Source organism: Lolium rigidum, unplaced genomic scaffold (genome assembly GCF_022539505.1).
Source record: "Lolium rigidum isolate FL_2022 unplaced genomic scaffold, APGP_CSIRO_Lrig_0.1 contig_12446_1, whole genome shotgun sequence".
NCBI classification, from domain to species: Eukaryota; Viridiplantae; Streptophyta; class Magnoliopsida; order Poales; family Poaceae; genus Lolium; species Lolium rigidum.
The window spans coordinates 19,605-34,648 of record NW_025899825.1 but is presented as its reverse complement, the minus strand read 5'-3'; the positions used below and the strand labels follow the sequence as shown (position 1 = coordinate 34,648).

The 15,044-nt window shown below is 48.3% G+C and overlaps 1 protein-coding gene across 1 annotated transcript; it reads left to right on the top strand.

The window, feature by feature from the left end:
* The first annotated feature begins 850 nt into the window (after positions 1 to 850).
* On the top strand, positions 851 to 3,639 carry LOC124680316 (pre-mRNA-splicing factor CWC22 homolog). Its single transcript, XM_047215387.1, has 5 exons — positions 851 to 952; positions 1,035 to 1,137; positions 1,225 to 1,523; positions 2,379 to 2,684; positions 2,922 to 3,639. Exons 1-5 carry the CDS (start codon positions 851 to 853, stop codon positions 3,252 to 3,254), a joined length of 1,143 nt encoding a protein of 380 aa, XP_047071343.1. The 3' UTR covers positions 3,255 to 3,639.
* The last annotated feature ends 11,405 nt before the right edge of the window (positions 3,640 to 15,044 follow it).

Genomic DNA, 15,044 nt, shown 5'->3' with positions numbered 1-15,044 from the left:
CTTACATGGAAGGGGTGGTACCCCTATTTATACTTGTACTGTTGTACATGACCCTTTAGATTGTTGCCATGTGGCACAATCCAAACCGTACGCCATACTTCTAGAGTACTCTACAAAGTCTAGATATTTCATTCTACTCCTAAATATCTTACTCTAGAACATTCCTAATTCGAGAGTTCTCCCTACATACCTTGGATACTTCTAGACATGCCTACACAACCTATGTGCACCAATTCTAGAGTTCTCCCTACATGCCCTGGATACTTCTAGAACCGCATACATGCCTATCTATTCAGGCTACAACCTATGTGCATTGTTCACTCGCACATGACACAACTCATGTGCCTTGTTCACACACAGCAAGCACACAACCTATGTGTGCTATTCACACGCCTGCACACAACCTATGTGGCAGGTCACACCATGACAAGCATGCATGATGACAAGATTACATTCGGGCTAACATCATATAATTAGCCAAATGCCCTTAATGCTTATAAGTTTCAACCTTAATTAAATGGAAAAAGAATATGATGGACGAAGTGAGACTAGAGTGCAGTGCTCTGGGAGCGTGCCACATTTTTCTATTGTCCTGGTAGTACATGTGAAATTTATCTATTAAAACTAAATTATTGAATCTTAATATTAATGTTTTATTAATGAATACAATTTAAATTCCTTGAAACGATATATTTTCCATATTTCTTGTAATTGAATTGTTTCAAAATCCATCTTAAATTGGTGGTGATATAATTTTTTTTTATCTCTTTGATGCTTTGTATTAGTAGTTTCCACCTTTATTTGTTTTAGTTCTCAATGGTTTCTCACCCCTCACTTGATTTATGCAGCTATGTTTGAAAGGTTTCGAGGCATTCTTCATGAAGGTGAAATAGACAAGCGTGTGCAGTTTCTCATTGAAGGCCTTTTTGCTATTAGAAAGGCTAAATTTCAGGTAAATTCATAGTTGTCCTAGCTGGTGCCTTTTATGCACATAACAAATTATGATTATATATGGTTTCCTTGCCTTTCTAAAGGGTTTCCCGGCCATCCGTCCAGAACTGGATCTTGTTGAGCTGGAGGACCAATGTACTCATGATATGTCCTTTGAAACTGTGCTAGACCCTGAGACTAACCTAAGTAAGTTTTTTTTGCTTCCTTCAAGGGCATGGTTTAGTTTCATGACATGAGTGAAGAGACTTACCGCTGAATTTTTTCAACCTGCAGATGTTTTCAGAGTAAACCCAAACTTCGTTGAAGATGAAAAGGCTTATGAGAGCCTAAAGAAAAGTATCCTCGGAGATGAAATGGAGGAAGATGAAGAAGGGTCTGATGATGCTTCTCATGACGAGAATGAAGAAGAATCTGATGATGACGATGATGAAGAACAGATGGAGATAAGAGATAAAACTGAGACCAATCTTATCAACCTTCGGAGAACCATATATTTGACAATCATGTCCAGTGTTGATTTTGAGGAAGCTGGTCACAAGCTTTTAAAGATTAAACTTGAGCCTGGTCAAGAGGTAAGTACTGTACTTAATCTAATTTTTGTACGAGTATCTAATGTTGACTTCAGAGTTGTCTGAGGAAGTCACTTGTTGATTGCCTTGTTTATGTGGTTTTTATTTTTTTCCGCTGCTATACAAATCTTTCTGATTCAGATACATGCATTTTCTAATCAACAATATTACTAGGTTAGATACCTGATCTTACCTTTTGCAAATGTGTCAACTTTTTTCATTTTTTTTCAACTTTTTATGTTCCTACTTTCAGCTGTGACAGTTTAGATCCTCAAATACATGATCATATTAGGGAAAATTGTTATGAAAATACGAAATGGTCTCCACGTGCATTTGGGTAGCTTTTGGTGCTGGACGTGCGAAGAAAACTGTATGCATCATTGGTGGTCAATGCATCACCTACCTATGGTTTAGGCACCTTTCATTTTATTGAGTCTTAATTTGTTGGTTACAGTGAAATGTTTAAAAGTTCTAGACATGGTTTTTAAGGCATCCACCTTAGGGCGCTTAAGTGATAGAGCACCCTCCGACTCTGGAAATCTTTGAAGTAAAACAGAACTCTTGTACACTGGTGGGTTGGTGCTAGGTCGTACTCAGTAACATTCCCAAGAGCAACAAATTCAATGCTGAAGAAGCTTCTTTATGTCAAGAACTCAAAACTAATATGCTTAATGCCAAACTCCTTTTCTGAATGTACATGTAGGCAAATTGATCTCCTTTGTTTTATTTTCTGAATACTATTGTCTAGAGTTTTTTTTTGTATCCTGTATTTTATTCATGTCTTCTATTAATTGCTTGTTGCTAAACTGCAAAAGATGGTATTCACCCTAAAGCTAAATGTGTTGTTTCATTTGACAGATGGAGCTGAACATCATGCTTCTTGAGTGTTGCAGTCAAGAGAGAACTTACCTTCGATATTATGGCTTATTAGGACAACGGTTTTGCATGATCAATAAAGTTTTTCAAGAAAACTTTGAAAAATGCTTTGTGCAACAGTATTCGATGATACATCGTCTCGAAACAAATAAGTTGAGGAATGTGGCCAAGTTCTTCGCACATTTGTTGGGGACTGACGCCCTTCCTTGGCATGTTTTGGCGTACATCAGGTTGACAGAGGAAGACACCACATCGTCTTCCCGAATTTTTATAAAGATTCTTTTCCAGGTATGTTGTGAATGTGGCACTTGTTAGTACTCCCACTCTGTTCACAAATATAAGGTGTTTTAGACATTTCAAAGTGACCTAGATATACATCATAATGAGTGAATCTACACTAAGAGTAGACTAGATACATACCAAAAGAGATGAATCCACTAAAAGCTAAAACATCTCATATTAATGAACGGAGAGAGTATATGACAATATGTTCTTCACAATATCAGACCATTGAATTATATGCAGGAATTGTCAGAGCATCTGGGTATACGCTTACTTAATGAGAGACTAAACGATCCAAACATGCAAGATTCCTTTGAGTCAGTCTTTCCGAGAGATCATCCCAAGAATACTTGGTTCTCCATAAATTTCTTCACCTCCATTGGTCTTGGAGGTATCACAGAGAGCCTGCGAGAGTACCTGAAGAACATGCCCCGGTTTATAATGCAGCAACAGATGCCTGCGTCATCTGAGTTGGAATCAGGTGGAGAAAGCTCTGATTCGGGATCTAGTTCCGAGTTGGAATCAAGCTCTGATGAGAGTGACAAGAAACGGAGCAAGAGAAGGAAGAGGAGCTAAGTACAACTTCACCCGTGCTTACTGGCTGCAACTGTATAGTCAGTTTTGTTAAGATCAGCTGTCTAGTTGGATCATTGTGTACGCATGTGTATTTGTCAGATCTAGCTGTTGTTGCCTGTTACATTCAGGAATCAAGCGTATTCAGACAGATGTGGTGTGAAGGATTAGACGGCCTTGATCATGTAGCGTGACTTGTCAAGGCAACAAAAGCCACTATGATCCTAATACGGCCCATCTTCTTCATAATTTTTTGTCAGTGCGAGTCTTGTATCTTAAAGTTTGTTAATTTACCGGTCTATATGTTTGGTACAGCACTGGAATAATTTGTCTGTTTTAAAGAGGTTCTGATATTCTTGATACCTGAATGGATAGATTTTTGATTCTTGGGAACTTAGTTTGCCAGACTGAGGGCGGAAACAGATATAGTGAAGCTCATGTTAGCAGTTAGCCAAGTCATTTGACCTTTCAAGTTCCATGGGAAACAATAAATATGACCACCCTTTGGCCTTTGCAAACATGAAGGGTGGCTGGAGTGGTCGGACAGAGCAATGGAACTAGACAAATCTCCTCCGCCATGGCCTCTATCCCTTGCGAGACGTTGGCGCCAGGGAAATTGGGCCGTCGCGCACGGCTTGGATCCCGGCCGTCTCGTAGCGCCTCCTCATTCTGGCCGGTAGAAACACCTCTGCTGGCCCGCCGCGTCTGTTCCCGACCTGCAGCAGGATATAGTGCCCACGCCGCTCCAAACCGATCGCGCCGTGAAGGTATGTGAATTTTGGTTCGTTTGATGCATTTGGCTTGTACATCCGGTAGATGGCTAGTTATTTTGCAACCGCATGTGTAGATGCTCTGGGGCCGTGTGCCCTATTATTGATGGAAGACTCGTTATTGTCCGACGACTCGGATTTGGAGGATTTGCTTGAGGACGATGTCGAGCAAATGGTGGTGCCGCTCGTCGCAAATGAGCTTGAGGGTAGTAGGAGGAAGAAGCAATGCCCTGTATCCAAAGTCGGTCGGCTTTGCATCCCTTGAAACCGCGCGCTTGGCCTGATAAGGGGTTGCCCGATCTTCTCAGTAAGCGACGGGTGGTGATGAACACGTGATGGTAGCAGCAGATGAAATCGATGATGAAGAGGACGATAACTTGTATGACGCCGACGAAGTCTCTCGATTGATTCCTGATGCCAATGCAACAGCTCTCAACCCTGCAAGATATTCGCAACTCCACACACTTGCGCACGTAGCCGCCGACCACGAAGCGGTAGATTGCAATCTTCTAATCCCCAATGGAACAGCAGATCACACAAACTTTCAGTAGCATAAAACTCCAGATCGCAACGAATTGGAGAGTTGGGGAACAATAGTTTTGCTTAGCAAACAACTATGAACTAGGGTTTATCTTAAACGTGGTCTAAAGCAGCTATGGGGGCGTTATGGGCACTTATATAGGTGTCCGGGACGAGTTCTGGTCGAAAAGATACAAAAATAACCGACCCAGAATAGATCTGGTCGAGACAGACTCGGACTGGTCCGGTCTGGGATCCGGTCGACCGGGCTGTGGACCGGCCGGTCCGGTCGGTGGTCCGGTCAACCGGGCTGTGGACCGGGCGGTCCGGTCTGTGGTCCGGTCAACCGGTCGGAAACCGGAAAACTGCGAGGTTTCCGGTTTCTGTCCGGTACGATATGCTCCCTCCGGTTGGTGGCCGGTTTGGCGGCCGGTCGACCGGGCCAGGGACCGGGCTGGCCGGTCTGGGGGCCGGTCTGACCGGGTTCTGGACCGGCCTGGACTTCTTCTTCTCCTCTCGCGCATTCCTCCCGCTCCTCCCTCGCGCGTCCATGAGATATCTTCATGTCCAGCTCCTTGTCCAGCTTCACGTCCATCTTCACGTCCATCATGCTCCTGCTCCTCTCCTCGTGCGATGCTTGTCTCCTCTTCATACCTGATGATACATAAGTAATAGGACTTAGGCAGTATAAAGTTCTCATCAATCAAGGTATCGTTTAGAAACAAGTTCACCTGTTGTTTAAGTAGCTTCGCACGAGCTCTTGTAATTGGTCCAATCCGAACTTCATTGGACTTGAGCTTCACGACAGAGTTCATCTTCATTTGCTAATGACGGAGGTAGTAGTGAGGTAGGGATGTCCTCATCATCTCCCCCCTTCAAAAGGCGTCGACCCCGACGCTCCAAGGTCTTCTCCGTCATATGGTGTCAAATCAGCAACATTGAAAGAATTACTGACACCAAACTCATCCTCTGGAAGATCTATCGAGTATGCATTATCATTGATCTTGGCAAGCACTTTGTAAGGACCAGCACCACGAGGCTTCAAATTAGACTTCCGCAGCTTCGGGAACCTATCCTTGCGAAAATGTACCCAGACCATATCACCAGGCTTGAACAACATCTCTTTGCGCTTCTTGTTCATCCTTGCGGCATTGCTCTTGCCTTTCTTCTCGATCAACTCTTTAGTCTTCACATGGATCTTACGCACAAAATCTGCCCTCTTGGATGCCTCCATATTAACTCTCTCATGTATGGGCAAAGGCAACAAGTCAAGTGGAGTAATGGGTTTGAAACCATACACCACCTCAAAAGGACACAGCTCCGTGGTAGAATGTACCGCCCTGTTGTAAGCAAACTCCACATGCGGCAAACACTCTTCCCACTCCTTCAGGTTCTTCTTGATCATGGATCTCAACAGTTGTGACAAGGTTCGATTCACCACCTCAGTTTGACCATCAGTTTGGGGATGACAAGTAGTACTGAATAGTAGCTTTGTCCTCAGCTTCCCCCAAAGTGTCTTCCAGAAGTAGCTCATGAAGTTCACATCACGATCAGAAACAATAGTCTTCGGGACTCCATGTAGTCGAACAATCTCCCTGAAAAACAGGTTAGCAATATGCGACCCATCGTCGCTTTTGTGGCGAGCAATAAAGTGTGACATTTTAGAAAATCTGTCCACTACCACAAATATAGAATCATGGCCTCTCTTAGTACGCGGCAAACCCAACACAAAATCCATACTTATATCCTCCCAAGGTGTAGTAGGTGCCGGTAACGGAGTATACAAACCGTGAGGTTTCAGCTTGGACTTGGACTTGTTGCAAGTAATGCATCTCTTCACATACCTGTCCACGTCCCGCCTCATCTTTGGCCAATAAAAGTGATCAGCGAGCATGAGTAGCGTCTTCTCACGCCCAAAGTGACCCATCAAACCTCCAGCATGAGATTCCTGCAATAAAAGCAAACGCACAGACGATTCTGGAACACATAGTTTGTTAGCTCTAAACAAGAATCCATCGTGTATGTGATATTTTTCCCATGCTTTACCCATAACACACAAGCGGTACGGTTCAGCAAAATCATGATCAGTCGCATATAAATCACATAACACCTCTAATCCAGGAATTTTAACATCAAGATGGGTTAATAGCATAGTCTTCCTAGATAGAGCATCAGCAACAATATTATCTTTTCCCTTCTTATGCTTAATAATGTACGGAAAAGACTCAATGAACTCAACCCACTTAGCAAGACGCCTATGCAAAGTAGATTGGGCTTTCAGATATTTCAAAGCTTCATGATCGGAATGTATGATAAATTCTTTTGGCCACAAGTAATGTTGCCAAACCTCAAGAACTCTAATTAAAGCATACAATTCTTTATCATATATAGGATAGTTCAACTTAGCACCAGATAATTTCTCAGAAAAATAGGCAATTGAGCGACCCTCTTGCATCAACACACCACCAATTCTGATGTAGCCCCGCTCACCGACGACACTCCATCAAGACCAACTAGTCCCCCAAGAGGACCGATGACACGAGCCCGAGCCAAGGCTCTACATGATGAGGTGAACTCGCTCCTCACCACCCTTGATCTTGGTACACCTTTGGATGGATTGCTACCTCATGCCGACGTGCTATGTGTCATTAGGTACAAGGAGCATCAAGACTACGGAGAGGAGGACAAGCCAAGGTCAAGGGAAGGAGAGGAGCAACTGGACGCGAAGATGGACATGGAGCTGGACCGGAAGTCGCCCGAAGAGCGCAAGGAAGAGAAGATGGACGGCCAGCCCAGAATCCGGTCTGACCGGCCTCCTGACCGGGTCGCCCGGTCCACAGCCCGGTTTGACCGGCCTCCCGACCGGGCCGCCCGGTCGAAACCGGGTTTTGCGCTCGTGCCATCCGGGCAACATCCAGGGAACCAGGAGCCTCGTCCGGTTGCCGCCCGGTCCCAGGCCCGGTCAGGACCGGCCCGCCCGGTCACAGGCCCGGTCTGACCGGCCCCCTGACCGGCCTGCACGACTTAAGTTATATTTTCGGCCCAAACTTACCTTTTCGGCCTGTGACGCCTTGTACGACTATATAAGCACCCCAAGCACCCCTTTAGCTCTTTAGACTTGTTTTGAACTCAAACCCTAACTTTGAGCTTAGTCTCCCTTGGGTATCATCCCTCTGTAATCAAGGCACCTTGGTTGTTGACTTAGATCTTGTTGAAGGAGATTCTAGTACTTGTTACTCTCTCTCCTTCCCCAAGCTCTTCCTCTCCAATCCCAATCTCTCTCCGGGAATTCTACCGCGTGTCTCTTCCACGGAGATTCTATTGGCGTGGTCCATCGAGCCACGGAGGTAAGCATCGGGTGTATCGGGTTGGTGTGCGTGCGTGAGTCTCGGAGTTCCTCGTGCCCGTCGTGTTCTTCGTGTTCCTCGCGTTTTCCCATCTCCCCCTTTGGTTTCGAGGTCAATCCGCAAGATCGGGCCACACACGGGGTCTTAGGCCTCATCATATGGTATCAGCAGCCTTTGGTTTCCGCGGATTTGACCCTCCACCCACCCAATTTCGTCCCTAGAAAATTTTCCAAAAAAAAAAAAACCCCAAAAATAGCCCCAAATTGCCTCTTGACCGATCTGTGATTTGGTTGCGTTTTGAGTGGTTTTGGTCCGTGGATTTGGAGTTGTTGTGCTTGATCTACTATTTCCCCAACTTTGAGCCTCCAATTCCATCGTTTCCCTTCGATTTGGTCGTTTTGGCTTGGTTTTCGTGAAGAACAGGAGAGAGAAAGCTCAATCCGGCGAAATCCGGTTGAGCAGCCGGTCGACCGGGCTACCAACCGGCCGAGCCGGTCCAGAATCCGGTCAACCGGACAGACAACCGGCCAAGCCGGTCCAGAACCCGGTCCGACCGGGCCTCCGACCGGGCGACGCAACGCCTCCTTCGACCTCGACATCCGGCGATCTCCACCACCACCACCACCACCACCACCAACATCGCAGGTATAACTTGCAGCTGTCACCTTGTAACCCCTCTTCCTTTTGGGATCTATCCCATTGAGCATTGCTTGTCTAGTGTTGCGAGACATTGCACGTGGCCCCGCATTGTGAGGTGTGTGTGTAGCGTTGAGTAAGGCACCCAAGCAAACACTCGTGTGGCAAGATAGCAAAAGCGAGGCTAACGCTAACATAGTGCGTCAAAAAGCCCCAAAAACACAAAAAGAGTGCGAGTAGCACCATACATCCATACACCCATACATCCATACGCCCATACATACAAAGTGTCCAAGTGCCACCAAAGATATAAACGAGTGCAAGTGCCACCATATACAAAAGAGAAAAAGCTTTTAAGCAAAGAGAGATACGAGAAGAGAGGTCACGTGTGAATCTAGTTGTCTCTTCCTTTGCAACCAAAGCTTTGCCTCTCCTTGTGTTAGTGTGACACCGAGCATCCGTACATACAATTTTCCGCTCACTTTTGGTTGCACTAACCCCGCTTATCTCGTGTGTGTGTTCCACATCCTTTTTCCGTGTTTATAGTGATCTTTGCATCAACACTTGGATTTTTGGACCTTACCCACTTTTAACAACATACTCGATCTTGGATTTGTCTTTTGGCTTTCCACAACACTCGCCTAACACCATATTTGCTAGCTTTTGCGTGTGGTTTTGCGTGTGTTCCCGATACACTTGATCTTGCTTTCGGCTTGGTGGATTGCCTCAATACTATCTTACCTTGGTAAGAGTGCGAGGTAGTCTCCTTCCACTAACATACACAACCTAGTGCTTGTCTTTGTATCATGGATAGGAGCGGAGATGATGCAAGGGAGGGAGAGATCCTCCGCAACACCGAGAGGTTGGCTACTCAACACAACCTATGGACGCAACGCCAAGAGTTCAAGGAGCAACTCACCCTCTTCGAGACGCGCATCGATGAGCAATATGATGAAGTGGCACACAACTTCTCCGTTGTGAACCAAGACTTGGCTCTCCTTCGCGAAGCTACGGACAACTTGAATGGTCAAATGGCGGCCAATGATGCGAACATGGAGCGGCGCATGGATAGCCTCGAGCGCGCCATCACCAACTTGGGTCGTCATCGCCGACACCGCTCTACTTCATCATCCTCAAGCTCATCGCAAGACTACTACTCTCATGGTCACCGTTCGTCCTCAAGCTCCTCCTCAAGGCATGAAGACCATCATCGACCACATCGCTCACATGCTCGTTATGAAGACTCTCGCTCCAACTCTAGGCGAGGAGAAATACATCGCCATGCTCGTCCACAAGAACGTCCTCCACAAGATCGTCCTCAACCGGATGGCCATGCCCACCATGGGCGTGACGGCCACCCACATGACAACGTCTCCCACAACATGGAGCCACATGGTGATGCTCAAGGCCATGGACATCAAGACCAACCGAGGCGTGATCTCCGCAATCATCCTCGCCATGACCAACGTGGAAGAGGAGACCCACCACATGAGCAAGATGAGAGGGCCATCTTTGGGCGTCATCAACCACCTCGTCAAGATCTTCAACCACATCCTCACCGTGAACCAAGTGAAGCAAGTGTGCACCTCCAACACCAACCCAATGCTATGGTTGGCCGTAGAAGACCTCCTATTCCTCCTCAAGCCGCAAGAGATGAAGGTGCCCCTCCTCGTCGAAGAAACTTGGAGGATGAAGAGAACATGTTTGGAAGACTCTAGTTCACCATGCCAAAGTTCAAGGGAGAAGAAGATGCCGAGGCCTACCTCTCATGGGCACTCAAGGTCGACAAGATATTCCGCATCCACAACTACTCCGGTGCCAAGAAGGTGGCTATGGCATCCCTTGAGTTCGAGGACTACGCAAACACTTGGTGGGAGCAAGTCCTCACTCTTCGAGAAGAGAAAGGTGAACCTCCAATTGCCACTTGGGAAGACATGAAGAAAGAGATGCATGCTCGCTTTGTCCCCACGCACTACATGACCGACCTCTTCAACAAGCTCCAAAAGTTGAAGCAAGGAACCAAGACCGTCGAGGAGTTCTACAAGGAGATGGAGCTCACTATGATGCGAGCCAACATCCAAGAGTCCGATGACCAAACCATTGCTCGCTTCTTCAATGGCCTCAACTATCCCATCAAGCGAATTGTGGAGTTCCAACCTTACTCCAACATGGTTGAATTGGTCCATCAAGCAACCAAGGCCGAGCGCCAAGTGATTGAGGACATCAAGTACTCCAAGGCCAAGACCTACTTCACCTCCAAGCTCGCTACATCGACTCCTTCTACTACATCAACTCCTCATGCTACAAGTGCCAAGACCGACGTGTCCTCAACAACATCCAAGAAGCCGACTATCCAAAGTCGCATGAAGCAAAGAGGTCTCCTCCACCGCCTCCTCTAAGGCATCCACGGGACCCTCTAGTGTCACTTGCTTCAAGTGTGGCACCCAAGGTCACAAGTCGTTTGAATGCAAGAACACCAAGGTCATGATCACTATGGAGAATGGTGATATCGAGACGCTTGATGAGGATGAATATGAAGCCCTTGTGCAAGCCGCCGTGGAAAGTGAAGAAGCTTATGAGCAAGAAAGTGGAGAAGATCCTCTCCTATGTGAGCATGACCCAAGTCCCTCACTTGTGGTCACAAGGGTGCTAACAACTCAACCCCAAGCAAGGGAAGAACAACGGTGCAACATCTTCCAAACCCGTGCCGGAATTGGTGGCAAGTCGATCAAGGTCATCATAGACGGTGGAAGTTGCCATAACCTTGCAAGCACCGAGTTGTGTGAGAAGCTCAACCTCACTCTCCGCAAGCATACTCACCCTTACCATATCCAATGGTTGAGTGACAAGGGCAACGTCAAGATACAACTGTTATCACCAGAATTTGACCAAGTCAGAGGTGGGCCGCGATCAAGATGGACGTGAAGAAATATATATATAGAGATACGTGAATCGGCCTTTTATACCAAGTTGGGCTTAATTGCCCGTGTATCTGTAACATATTAGGTTGCATCTTAGTTTAGAAGTTAGAATCTTACTCGTGCACGGTTTAGTGCACGCCCACATTAGAAAGTCCGCTGGACTATAAATATGTACCTAGGGTTTATGGAATAAACAACAACCAACGTTCAACCACAAACAAATCTCGGCGCATCGCCAACTCCTTCGTCTCGAGGGTTTCTACCGGTAAGCATCATGCTGCCTAGATCGCATCTTGCGATCTAGGCAGCACAAGCCTGCCTACGTTGTTCATGCGTTGCTCGTGCTGAAGCCTTTTTGATGGCGAGCAACGTAGTTATCTTAGACATGTTAGGGTTAGCATCGTTCTTCATGCTGCATGCTCTCGTAGTGCAACCCTTGCATGTCTAGCCGCCCTTACGCCTATCTTAGGCGTAGGGGCGGCACCCCGCTTGATCATAGTTTAGTAGATCTGATCCGTTACGATTGCTCCTTGTTCTACAAGGATTAGTTTAATATCTGCAATAGTTAGGCCTTACAAGGGGTCGGAGGATCCAGCGGCGTGTAGGGTGGCGTTTGCTAGTCCTAGAACGGATGTTCCGGGGATCAACCTCGTGTTGGTTTTTAGGCCCTGTCTAGGATCGGCTTACGGTCACCGTGCGCGAGCGCGAGGCCCGAACCTGAGTAGGATGATCCGATTATGCGGTGAAAACCCTAAATCGTCGTAGATCTCTTTAGCTTTACCTTGATCAAGCAGGACCACCATATATTCGGACACCTCGTCTGAATCATGGGTGGATCGGCTCTTCGAGCCGATTCACAGGATAACCTGAGAGCCGATCGAGGCTCGTATTTAACGTTTACGTGTGTGCCTCGCAGGAAACTAAGCGAGGCATCATCCACACCTTCCCGACCGGGTATAGGTCGGGTGGCACGCCCTTGTGATAAACATCGGTGCGTGCGACCGGGGAGGCTTTGCGGGCCGTCGCTCAGAGGGACTAGGGCCAGCCGCAGCCCTAGTTGTTCCCGGCTCTACGGTGTTGCCCGTCTCTGCCCGCCAGTGGGTTTCTGACGTCAACACATTCTGGCACGCCCGGTGGGACTACCTTCGACATCGACAATATCGCCATCTACATCCGAGATGGCGGAAAGCACTCCGGTCAAGTACGAGGACCTGCCTGAAGACCTCAAGAAGAAACATGACGAAATCAAGGCAGTCCTCGAAGCCGAACTCATCGGCTCTTTCTACGGAACCCGTTCCCAGGGTCAACCAGGACACTTGTTCAGCATCAACATGGTAGAACTTGGGTACCGCCCTGGTAAGGGTAATGATGAGGGCAGCTGCTCTCATAGCAAGAATGAAGAAGGAGCCGACCCACGCAATCGGCTCCGACACTGCCACCAAGTCCTAGTGATGATCAAGGTGGAGGCCGAGTCTAGCGATCGGGCCGTGTTATCCGCGCCACCCGCTCTCCCAGTATTTGGCGTCGACCTCACAGGGGACGGAAAGCTAGGGTATGGATTCACATCAGCCGATGAGCTGGAGGAAGTCGACATCGGCCATGGGGACAAGCCACGACCAACTTTTATCAGCAGGAAGTTGGATCCACAGCTCAGGAGCCAGATGATTGCTCTGCTGAAGGAGTACCCAGATTGCTTCGCATGGGACTATACAGAGATGCCTGGTTTAGACGAAGCATCATCGAACATCGGCTCCCTCTTAAGAAAGGATTTCGGCGTTCCGGCAACGGGCACGTCGGATGAGAGCCGAAATTCCGGAGGAGGTCAAGAAAGAAATCGAGAAGATGTTGGCCGCCGGGTTCATCAGGCCATGCAGGTATGCTGAGTGGATCTCCAGTATCGTGCCTGTAGAGAAGAAGGATGGCCGATGGCGTGTGGCCATCGATTTCAGGGATCTCAACAGAGCCACCCCGACGAACCTCCAAGGCCCAGCTCCTGCAGTTGGCTTAGAACCGGAAAAGCAAGCATGGCTGGTTAAGTATGCCACCCCGGCGAATCTTCAGGGTTCGGCGCCTACGGCCATCACAGCGGATCAGATCTGTGCAATTCGAAAGATCGGTTCGGTATGATGCCGAAAAGGAAGGCGTTCGGCTACACCAAGCCGTACCCCAACCGCTACGAACCGATCCCGCTGCCACCCAAATATCGGCTCCCGGACTTCACGAAGTTTAGTGGATCAGATGGTTCCAGCTCCATCGAGCATGTGAGCCGATATTTGGCACAGCTGGGCACGATCTCAGCGTCAGACGAGTTGCGCGTGAGGTTCTTCGCACGGTCCCTCACGGGATCGGCTTTCGGGTGGTACACATCGCTACCACCGAACTCCATCCGGACTTGGAAGCGGTTGGAAGAGCAATTCCATGAGCAATATCACTCGGAGGCTTCCGATGTTGGTTTTGCCGATCTAGCGCAAGTACGACGAAGCGCGGGGAGACGAGTGGCGGAATACGTCCGGCGCTTCGGGACCATTAGGAACCGATGCCTTTCGGCTCGTATAAGTGAAAAAGAAGCGATCGAGCTGGCGGTGGTGGGTCTCTCATCATCAATCAAGGACGTGGCCTCCCAAGCGAGACTACCCTTCGTTAGCGCACATGGTGCGAAGCTGACCGCATATGAACAGCGCCACCCGGATGTTTACCGGGACAAATTCAAGCGGGTGGTGACTGTGGTTGAGGCGGACGAAGATGAAGGTGCCATGGGAGATTAGGAGGTAGCGAGTGGCTGAATGGACTCGAGCGACGAGCCCCGTGACCTGCAAATGGGTGAAGCCACAAAGCCCTCCAAAAGGGTTCGACTTCGACGTGACTAAGACGGAGCAGATTTTTGACCTCTTACTCGCGGAGAAGCACATAAAGGTACCCGAAGGCCACAAGTTCCCCACGGTGCAAGAGTTGAACGGAAGGCCATACTGCAAATGGCATAACACGTTCTCCCACACCACCAACGACTGCAGGGTATGGCGGCAACACATCCAAGCGGCGATAGAGAACGGGCGTCTAATTTTCAACCAGTGCGCCATGAAGGTCGATACCCAGCCCTTCCCCGCCGTGAACATGGTGGAGTATGCTTGCCATGCCGGGTGCCAGCCGGGTTTCCTGTGCAATATCAACATGGTAGATCTTGGACACCACGCGCGGCAAGGATGGAGATGAGGGCAGCTGCTCTCATAGCAAAGATACGAGAGGAAGCCGCTCCACGCGATCGGCTCCGCCAAGACGGCAAGCGCTACGTCACGGAGGGAGAAGTGAAGAACATAAGATATCGGCGACCTCTCTGATCACCTCCTCAACAAGTATGTGGGTCAGTACGACCAACGCCGACGGTCCAGCGATGATGATGAAAGAATTCGTCTGGCCAGAGAAGCCAGAAGACATCGTCGGCAGAATCGCGATGAGGAGGAGCACGAGCGTTGTGCCAAGGGAAAGGCAAGGGAGCAAGACAACGAGGACAGGCACTGGGATTGTCCTTTCTTCGAGCACTCGCTGGGATTCAGGAATGAGCCGATTGCCAACAATCGGCAATTGCCCGTAATGCAACCGGAA

What these genes read in the sequence shown, in the direction of transcription:
- LOC124680316 (XM_047215387.1), top strand. Translation starts at nt 851, where the DNA reads ATGTTTGAAAGGTTTCGAGGCATTCTTCATGAAGGTGAAATAGACAAG. An exon ending in AACTTGAGCCTGGTCAAGAG is followed by an intron (nt 1,524 to 2,378) that starts GTAAGTACTGTA and finishes TTCATTTGACAG; the next exon opens with ATGGAGCTGAACATCATGCT. An exon ending in TTATAAAGATTCTTTTCCAG is followed by an intron (nt 2,685 to 2,921) that starts GTATGTTGTGAA and finishes AATTATATGCAG; the next exon opens with GAATTGTCAGAGCATCTGGG.